General features: G+C 23.7%; 1 protein-coding gene across 1 annotated transcript; it reads right to left on the bottom strand.

Moving 5' to 3' along the window:
* Window positions 1-842: 842 nt before the first annotated feature.
* Window positions 843-1106, bottom strand: DFL_007378 (uncharacterized protein; the record flags this gene model as incomplete). The annotated part of the gene is made up of 1 exon (XM_067636951.1): window positions 843-1106. One exon carries the CDS (start codon window positions 1104-1106, stop codon window positions 843-845), a length of 264 nt encoding a protein of 87 aa, XP_067488516.1.
* Between the last annotated feature and the right edge of the window lie 10521 nt (window positions 1107-11627).

Raw genomic sequence — 11627 nt, forward strand, 5'->3', positions numbered from 1 at the left:
ACAATTGTACAAAAGCTGCGTTTGTTCCGTTTCTGACTATAAATCTGAAATATAGTAGAAAAATCAAAAACAATAAAAAATTTTGAAAAAATTTAAATTAATTCAAAATAAAATGTTAAGAAAAATAACAGATATTTTTAAATCAACTTTAATACATTTATTAAAAATTGAAGCATTTATTTTACCATCAGAAATAAGATTAAATGACATACAAAAAAGATATGCTCTAAGATTTTTATATCTTAATAAAAATCGTCTAATAAAAATAAGAATTTTAGAATCTTTTCCACCAAAAGCAATCTTTAGAAGAGAAGATAAAAATAAAAATAAAAAATATTTAAATTAGTATGAAAATAAAAAAGATGGAGATAAAAAAGATTACATTTCCACATTAGACAATATTTTGTTAAAAATTAATTTTTTAATAAACCTATATACTAAAATTAAAGAAATAAGTATTGTTTTAGACCCACCATGGGTAGAAAATAATATTAATTTTAATATTAATAATATACCTAAGGATTTGGAAGCAGAAAACCATAAAAATAAAAAAGAGAGCTTAAATTCTAAAGAAAACCTCTTAATTTAACGATTTCTATCGGGAAGCGGACCACATCGGGAAGAGGACCAACAAAATTTCATTTTTAAAAATTAATTATAAATTAAATATTATATAAAAAAAATTGAAAAAATTAAACAAGAAAGAAATTACTAGAACGAATAACATATTAAATTTTCAGAAGTTTTCATGTAATATTCGAATTAATATTAATTTTTAAACCTCAAAACTGGGCGTTTTTATGAAATGTGTTGTTTACCACATCTCAGCGCCGCGCTGCAATTTAACCACCGACACAACTAACACGACACGACACGACACGACACGACACGACTATTACGACACCAGCATCACCAGCACTACCAGCATCACCAGCACTACCAGCATCACCAGCACTACCAGCATCACCAGCACTATCAGCATCACCAGCACTACCAGCATCACCAGCACTACCAGCATCACCAGCACTACCAGCATCACCAGCACTATCAGCATCACCAGCACTACCAGCATTATTAGCATGGCGCGACGATCTCAAAATCATCATCGGCCTACTCAGCACGCGTCCCACTGAATTAATCAGGCAATCTTTGAAAATAATATACAAATAACAATACGCGCATATAAAAAAAGAGACTTTATATTTATATACGCATCAACACGCGCACATAACATACTATATACAATATTAAAAGGGAGGGTTAGTAGTAGAGATAATAATTAAACTAAAACACATTAACAATAAATAACAATAATAATAGAAAGTAAAAAGATATTAATATATTAAGTTATTTAATTATATAGCTAAGAGTTCCCTCCGCGATTAAATATAGTACGCAATATAACTACTAAACTTACTAATCGAGATCTTAGAGAATATTAAATAGAAAGATTTATACAACGACATACAGAATTACGTTCTGCTTACTCACGTATATTAAATAACATTCGAGCAAAAGTCGATAATTCAGCTTCTATTAACAAATTCTATCAACTATTTATGAAGACCAAACGAAAGTACAACATTACAAAAATACATTATATAACATAAATAAAAAAAGATTTATTATAAATACCATTCAATCGTCAAAAATAATAATTTTATTAAAATCTAAAAGTCGGTTCTTAAAATAATATAACAATCGCGAATCAATTACTATTATCAAATACATTAGCACGCGCAGTATTATTCTTCCTTTATTCGTTATTTTCAAAAGCATCTATCATCAATTCAACTAGTATACCAACAATATTAATTAATCGATAAAGGACTAGTTATTCGCAACCTCACCCAATAAATAAACAGACAGAGACTTAGGCGTTCAATAACTAAAACAAATATTCGAATCAAAGACAAAAACTTCTAATAACCACACGCGCATACTGCTATTAGATAATCACGACAGTCATATTAACGCAGAGTTCATTAACTATTATATTCAAAAAAATATCATTGCTTTGTGTTTACCAGCGCATAGTACACATCGTCTGCAACCATTATTATTATTATTATTAATCATACACGCTTGCAACCTTTCGGTTATGGCGGTTTGAAGAAACAATTAGAATACATGATTTTCGCACCTTATTTGAAAACTAAATGATGTAATAAATGAAGTATGGAAAATACTGTCTTATTTTTTGTTTTTTCTATTTTTATTATGTGTTTTGAGATTTTCTTCTTATCTCTTGCGTATTTCTCCTTTTTATGAAAAGGACAATGTCGTGAATCTGACCGCTTTTATCCACCAATTTTGGTGTAATGCCTAAGACTATTTTTATTTATTTCCGGAACCTTATAATCTCTTAACTAAATATATTTAATTATTTTAGATTTCTAGGTTTCCCCATCCTATAAATAAATTGTCTTTTGGATTTTTATTGCTTCTTTGTGCAATTTTTGTTTTATTTAAGAACTTTTCCAATAAAATAATACCATTATTATTAAATAATAAATGGTTATAATTAAATTGTCTTTTGTTTTTAAGTTCTTTTTTTAACATCTTTCTTTCTAAATTATAAAATATACATTCCATAATTAGATGTTTTGGTGTTTGTGGTGTGTTTCTGCATAAACAGTTTTTGCTTAAAATGCCAGCTTTTGGTATTTTAACTAGATAACTGTTGAAATAACCGTGCCCGGTTCTTAATTGTGTTAAAGAAGAAATAAAATTATTACTAAATTTAGTAAAGATTTTATTTCTCTTTAATCTAGGCCAATTATAATAATTAATCCTATTTTTGTGTTTTTTAAATTTTTCTTCCCATTCTATTAAATCTTTTTCTTTTATTTTTCTTTTTAAAAAGGTAAAAAATTTATAGGGACTTTTTTGTTTTTGTTTTGCAGCTTCTTTTGCTAGAAAGTCTGCTTTTTCGTTTCCAGTAACATTTGAATGTCCAGGAACCCCATCAAAAACCGGGACAGAACGACCCCCTCATAACTTTTGAACGAAGCATCCAAAACCAAATAAAAGTACATCAATCGAAAGAGCAAGAAAAACGAAAATACAATATCCAAAAATACAAATAATATCAGAAACCGATAAATAGAAATCAGAGATCAAAAAATATCAAGATTTTTGCGATTGTCGACTATAAAAAAGGGGTTTTCTCGCTAAAAATTAAACTAAACTAAATTAGTTTAGTTTAATAATGGCGGATAATATACCTACTAGTTCATTTTTCGATGAACTAGTAATGGTAACTCAGGATTATATCCTGATGCCCAAAAACACTAACAAAAAAAGACAGAAAAGACAAATCTCAATAGATTTAGACGAAGAAGAATTAAACAGAGAAGATTTAATTCTAGAATTAAAGAGATTAAACGATCTTCTGAAAGAAAAGACAGAAGAAGTAGAAAACCTGAAAATTAAAATAAGAGAACTCGAAAATCCCAAAAAATCCTACGCAGAAATAGCATAGAAATCACAAAATTAATCAATAAAACAAAAACAAAACGAAAACAATCAAAAATCGACAGTTCAACAATAATAATAACAAAAACAAACAATTCTAATTAATCAAAGAAGATTAATTATATCGAGAACGACAACAATCCCACCAATTCAAAAACTAAACGTTTTTAGAGAAAAAATAAATCAAGTTCTCTATTAAAAATCTAAAAATCTAGAAATAATAATTTCTGGAATTTCTATAAATTCTAAAAGCAATTTAATATTAATTATATACGAAAACACATAAAAAGAAGAAATTCTCAAATATAAAGAAAATATTTTTAAAAAACTCATCAAAATTAATAAATATATTTAAAAATTAACTAATATTAAAACTTAGGGATTTTTAATTATTCATAGAGTAGAAATTAAACAATATAAAAATATAAAAAAGCTCAAAATAAAAATTGAGATAAACAATGCAATTAAAATTACAAATAAACTAAGATAATTAGTTAGAGAAGAAAAATTAATTAAAAAAAATTTTTCTTTAATAGTCATTACAACGAAAACAAAAGAAAAAGCAATATACACTCAAAAAAGAAAATATATATTTTTGGGTGGAGAAAAATTAAAAACGGAAAGATATTTAAAACTTTTTGGCAACAATAAATGCACAAATTGCCAAAAAACTGGACATTTCGCAATTAAATACAGAAACAATTCAATTTGTGGCATTTGCGCAAAAAATCACAAAACAATTAATCACATTTGCAACAATTATCAGGAAACAAAAAAGTCCTGCGAACATATCAAAGCAAAATATACAAACTGCAGTAGAGAACATATGGCAAACGACCCAATATATTTAAAAAATAAAAAACAACTTAATTCTCAAAATAAATAAAAACAACAAATTGAGAATCATACAGCATAATTGCAGAAGATCAACAAATATAATATAATCAATGCTAAATTCTGCATTAAATAAAGCAGAATTAATTTTCTTGCAGAAACCATAGGTTTCAAAAGAAAACAACACTATTTCACATTCTAGATTTTAATCAATTTTAACAAATCCCAAAGAAAAATAAAAAAATAGAATAAGGGTAGTAGCATTTATTACGAAAAATATACCCTTTGAAATTACAAACAAAATAAATTTAATAAATAACGAAGACTACCAAATAATTGATATAAAATCAATTAAATTTAGGGAAATCAGAATTTTTAACATCTACAACAAAAAACAACAAAACACAAAAAATGGTAAATATACAATAAAAAGATTATTTAATAAAATAAATCTTTATTGCACCAAAAAAACATTATTAATTGGAGATTTTAATGCTCATCACTCTTTATAAAACCCTGAAATTAAATATAATTTAAGATTAGATAAAATAATAAAATTAATTGAAAATAATAATTTACAATTAATCAACTAAAATGGCATACTGACTTATTATTATGCTAGAAAAGACAAAATAAGATCCTCAATCATAGATTTATCATTTACAACGATTAATTTAAAAGATTTAATTAAAAGTTGGAAAATTGATGAGGAAATAGACATAGGATCAGATTATAAAGTTATTTTAATTGAAATAAAATCTAATAATAATAATTTAGTTGATAATTTACTGTCAACTAATAGATTTAATTGGAATAAAATAGATTGGAATAAATTCGAAAAAGAATTATTAAATCTAGATAAAAATCTAGATAAAAATAATTTATGGATTAATCTTCTTTTCTCTAGCGACAACAGAGAAAGATTAAATTTGGAAAATAATTTGGAAAAGGCAACATCTTTATTTTAAAAAAATATAATTTTGGCAGTAGAGAAATCTACGCCATTATTAAATATTTTACTAAAATTAAAAAATTAGTAGAATAAAAAAATAAATGAAACAAGAAAAGAAATACTACGATAAAAAAGAAAATAGAAACTAAATAGATCTCAAGAAAATTAAGATTTATTTAAAATAAAAAGAAATAAACATTTTAAAAAAATTAGACTTACAAAAGAAAAATCTTAGGTCAACTTTCTAGAAAATACAAAAGATAAAGAAATTTTCTTAGCGCTAAATTTTTCTAAATTAAGGAAAATTCAAAAAATATTAAATTTAAAATTTAAAAATCAAATTGCATTAAATTTTCAAGAAAAGGCAGACTTGTTAAGAAAAGCGCTGTTTCTACCACCTCCAAATTATACAAAAAATACAAAAACCCAATTTGCAAAAAAAATAATTAATAAAAAATTAATTATTTGGGAAAAAATCAAAAATAGAGAAATAAAAAACGCTATTTTTACATTAAACTCCAAAAAAGCGCCAGGCCCCGATGAAATTAATTTTTTATGCCTAAAAAGAACCTATGAAATTATACCAGAAAGATTTAATGATTTATTTACAAAATTATTAAACAATGGTTACTATCCAATTTGTTTTAGGGAAGCAATTAGAGCAATTTTACCAAAACCAAACAAACCGGACTACGACATTCTAAAGGCTTATAGAATCATAAGTCTCTTAAATTGTCTAGGAAAAATCTTAGAGAAAATAATAGCAAAAAAAATAACTTTTATATCAGAAACTAATAGAATTCTAAATCCAGAACAAATTGAAGGTAGAAAACAAAGATCTGCAATTAATGCAGCTTTATCTTTAGTTCATGATATAGAAATAGCAAATTCTACAAAATTAAAAACCTCTGTTTTATTTCTAGACGTTAAAGGGGCTTTTAATAATATTTCAAAAGAAAAATTAATAAATACTTTAAAAGATATAAAATTTCCAAAACAACTAATTTAGTAGATTGATAATTTCATATCAAAAAGATTAATTAAATTATCTTTTAATAAGCAAATAGAAAAATTAAAATCAATAGAAACAGGCATACCACAAAGTTCACCAATTTCACCAATTTTATTTTTATTATATTTAACACCATTATTTAATAAGTTAGAACAAAAAATGCCATCTATTAAGAAACCCTCTTATATAGACGATTTGGCATTAATTTCAACAAATAAAATAATAGAACAAAATATAAAAGAATTAGAAAAAACTACAAAAATTGCGTTCGATTAAGCACAAAATAATGCAGTAGCTTTTAATAATATAAAATCAAAACTAATTCATTTCAAAACAAAAATAATAAAAATAAAGAAATAAATTTGGTACTATCAAACAATACAAAAATCAAACCCACCAAACAATTAAAATAGCTAGGCTTTTTTTTTAATATAGATTTAAATTTTAAAAACCACATAAAAATTAAGACTAATACAGCAAATAAAATATTCAATTTTATTAAAGCGCTAACAAATTCAGAAAAAAGATTAAAAACAAAAGCATTAATACAATTATACAAAAGCTACGTTTATTCCGTTTCTGACTATAAATCTGAAATATAGTAAAAAAATCAAAAACAACAAAAAATTTTAAAAGAATTGAGATTAATTCAAAATAAAATATTAAAAAAAATAACAAGTACCTTTAAAACAACTCCAATACATTTATTAGAGGTTAAAGCATCTATTTTACCACCAAAAATAAGATTAAATAGCATACAAAAAAGATATACCCTAAGATCTCTATATCTTAATAAAAATCATCCAATAAAAATAAAAACTCCAGAATCTTTTCCACCAGAAATAATCTTTAGAAGAGAAGATAAAAATGAAAATAAAAATAAGAAAAAATATTTAAATTAATATGAAAATAAAAAAGATAAAAACAAAAAGGATTACATTTCCACATTAGACAATATTTTATCAAAAATTAATTTTTTGATAAACCCATATACTAAAATTGAAAAAATAAGTATTGTTTTAGACCCACCATGAGTAGAAAATAATATTAATTTTAATATTAATAGTATACCTAAAGATTTGGAAGCAGAAAACCACAAAAATAAAAAAGAAAACTTAAATTCTAAAGAAAATCTCTTAATTTATACAGATAGCTCAATACTAGAAATAAAAAATAAAAAATCCACAGGAGCTAGAATTTATAAAAAAATAGATAATAAATCTATTTTTAAAATAAATTATAGCTTAGGCAAAAATATAGAAGTATATAACACAAAATTAATTAACTTAAGAGAAAATTTTATCAAATCTCTTAAATTAATTAATAAAAATAATATAATAAAAAATATCTATTTTTTTACTGACAACCAAGCTGCAATAAAGAAGTTAGAATCTCTAAAAATTAAAGCAAGACAAGAAATAGCATCAGAAATCTAAAAAATAACAGGAGAATTAATTTCTAAAAATATTAATTTATTTATAGAATAGGTTCTTAAACATTCAAATGTTACTAAAAACGAAAAAGCAGACTTTCTAGCAAAAGAAGCTGCAAAACAAAAACAAAAAAGTCCTTATAAATCTTTTGCTTTTTTAAAAAAAAAATAAAAGAAAAAGATTTAATAAAATAAGAAAAAAAATTTAAAAAATACAAAAATAAAATTAATTATTATAATTAGCTTAAATTAAAGAGAAATAAAATCTTTACTAAATTTAGTAATAATTTTATTTTTTTTTAACATAATTAAGAACCGAGCACGGTTATTTCAACAGTTATCTAATTAAAATACCAAAAGCTAGTATTTTAAGCAAAAACTATTTATGCAGAAACACACCACAAACACCAAAACATCTAATTATAGAATGTATATTTTATAATTTAGAAAGAAAGATATTAAAAAAAGAACTTAAAAACAAAAAACAATTTAATTATAACTATTTATTATTTAATAATAATAGTATTATTTTATTGGAAAAGTTCTTAAATAAAACAAAAATTACACAAAAAAGCAATAAAAATCCAAAAGACAATTTATTTATAAAATAAAAAAACCTAGAAATCTAAAATAATTAAATATATTTAATTAAGAAATTATAAGGTTCCAGAAATAAATAAAAATAATCTTAAGCATTACACCAAAATTGGTGGATAAAAACAGTCAGATTCACAACATTGTCCTTTTCATAAAAAAAAGAAATACGCAAGAGATAAGAAGAAAATCTCAAAACACATAATAAAAATAGAAAAAACAAAAAATAAGACAGTATTTTCCATACTTCATTTATTACATCATTTAGTTTTCAAATAAGGTGCGAAAATCATGTATTCTAATTGTTTCTTCAAACCGCCATAACCGAAAGGTTGCAAGCGTATATGATTAATAATAATAATAATAATAATGTCCAGGAACCCATTCTATAAATAAATTAATATTTTTAGAAATTAATTCTCCCGCCATTTCCCAGATTTCTGATGCTATTTCTTGTCCTGCCCCAATTTTTAGAGATTCCAACCTCTTTATTGCAGCTTGGTTGTCAGTGAAAAAATAGATATTTTTCACTATATTATTTTTATTAATTAATTCAAGAGATTTGATAAAACCTTCTCTTAAGCTAATTAATTTTGCGTCATACACTTCCATATTTTTGCCCAAGCTATAATTTATTTCAAAAACAGATTTATTATCTATTTCTCCATAAATTCCAGCTCCTATGGATTTTTTATTTTTTATTTCTAGCATTAAGCCATCTATATAAATTAAGAAATTTTCTTTAGAATTTAAGCTCTCTTTTTTATTTTTATAGTTTTCTGCTTCCAAATCCTTAGGTATACTATTAATATTAATATTAATATTATTTTCTACCCATAATAGGTCTAAAACAATACTTATTTCCTCAATTTTAGTATATGAGTTTATCAAAAAATTAATTTTTAACAAAATATTATCTAATATAGAAATGTAATCCCTTTTATCTCCATCTTTTTTATTTTCATACCAATTTAAATATTTTTTCTTATTTTCATTTTCATTTTCATCTTCTCTTTCAAAGATTATTTCTGGTGGAAAAGATTCTGGAGTTCTTATTTTTATTAGATAATTTTTATTAAGATATAGAGATCTTAGGGCATATCTTCTTTGTATGCCATTTAATCTTATTTCCGGTAGTAAAATAGATGCTTCAACCTCTAATAAATGTATTGGAGTTGTTTTAAAGGCACCTGTTATTTTTCTCAACATTTTATTTTGAATTAATCTCAATTCTTTCAAAATTTTTTATTGTTTTTGATTTTTCCACCATATTTCAGATCCATAGTCAGAAACGGAACAAACGCAGCTTTTGTACAATTGTATTAATGCTTTTGTTTTTAATCCTTTTTCTGAATTTGCTATTATTATTATTATTATTAATCATACACGCTTGCAACCTTTCGGTTATGGCGGTTTGAAGAAACAATTAGAATACATGATTTTCGCACCTTATTTGAAAACTAAATGATGTAATAAATGAAGTATGGAAAATACTGTCTTATTTTTTGTTTTTTCTATTTTTATTATGTGTTTTGAGATTTTCTTCTTATCTCTTGCGTATTTCTCCTTTTTATGAAAAGGACAATGTCGTGAATCTGACCGCTTTTATCCACCAATTTTGGTGTAATGCCTAAGACTATTTTTATTTATTTCCGGAACCTTATAATCTCTTAACTAAATATATTTAATTATTTTAGATTTCTAGGTTTCCCCATCCTATAAATAAATTGTCTTTTGGATTTTTATTGCTTCTTTGTGCAATTTTTGTTTTATTTAAGAACTTTTCCAATAAAATAATATCATTATTATTAAATAATAAATGGTTATAATTAAATTGTCTTTTGTTTTTAAGTTTTTTTTTTAACATCTTTCTTTCTAAATTATAAAATATACATTCCATAATTAGATGTTTTGGTGTTTGTGGTGTGTTTCTGTATAAATAGTTTTTGCTTAAAATGCTAGTTTTTGGTATTTTAATTAGATAACTGTTGAAATAACCGTGCCCGGTTTTTAATTGTGTTAAAGAAGAAATAAAATTATTATTAAATTTAGTAAAGATTTTATTTCTCTTTAATCTAGGCCAATTATAATAATTAATTCTATTTTTGTGTTTTTTAAATTTTTCTTCCTATTCTATTAAATCTTTTTCTTTTATTTTTCTTTTTAAAAAGGCAAAAGATTTATAGGGACTTTTTTGTTTTTGTTTTGCAGCTTCTTTTGCTAGAAAGTCTGCTTTTTCGTTTCCAGTAATATTTGAATGTCCAGGAACCTATTCTATAAATAAATTAATATTTTTAGAAATTAATTCTCCCGCTATTTCCCAGATTTCTGATGTTATTTCTTGTTCTGCCCTAATTTTTAGAGATTCCAACCTCTTTATTACAGCTTGGTTGTCAGTGAAAAAATAGATATTTTTTACTATATTATTTTTATTAATTAATTCAAGAGATTTGATAAAACCTTCTCTTAAGCTAATTAATTCTGCGTTATATACTTCCATATTTTTGCCCAAGCTATAATTTATTTCAAAAATAGATTTATTATCTATTTCTCCATAAATTCCAGCTCCTGTGGATTTTTTATTTTTTATTTCTAGTATTGAGCTATCTGTATAAATTAAGAGATTTTCTTTAGAATTTAAGCTTTCTTTTTTATTTTTGTGGTTTTCTGCTTCCAAATCCTTAGGTATACTATTAATATTAAAATTAATATTATTTTCTACCTATGGTGGGTCTAAAACAATATTTATTTCCTCAATTTTAGTATATAGGTTTATCAAAAAATTAATTTTTGACAAAATATTGTCTAATGTAGAAATATAATCCCTTTTATCTCTATTTTTTTTATTTTCATACTAATTTAAATATTTTTTCTTATTTTTATTTTCATTTTCATCTTCTTTTCCAAAGATTATTTCTGGTGGAAAAGATTCTGGAGTTCTTATTTTTATTAGATGATTTTTATTAAGATATAGAGATCTTAGGGCATATCTTTTTTGTATGCCATTTAATCTTATTTCCGGTAATAAAATAGATACTTCAACTTCTAATAAATGTATTGGAGTTGTTTTAAAGGTACTTGTTATTTTTCTTAACATTTTATTTTGAATTAATCTTAATTTTTTCAAAATTTTTTATTGTTTTTGATTTTTCCACCATATTTCAGATTTATAGTCAGAAACGGAACAAACGTAGCTTTTATACAATTATATTAATGCTTTTGTTTTTAATCCTTTTTCTGAATTTGCTAGCGCTTTAATAAAATTGAATATTTTATTTGCTGCACTAGTCTTAATTTTTATGTGGTTTTTAAAATTTAAATCTATA

This window comes from Arthrobotrys flagrans (assembly GCF_004000055.1).
Source record: "Arthrobotrys flagrans strain CBS H-5679 chromosome Unknown unitig_8, whole genome shotgun sequence".
Lineage (NCBI taxonomy): Eukaryota > Fungi > Ascomycota > Orbiliomycetes > Orbiliales > Orbiliaceae > Arthrobotrys > Arthrobotrys flagrans.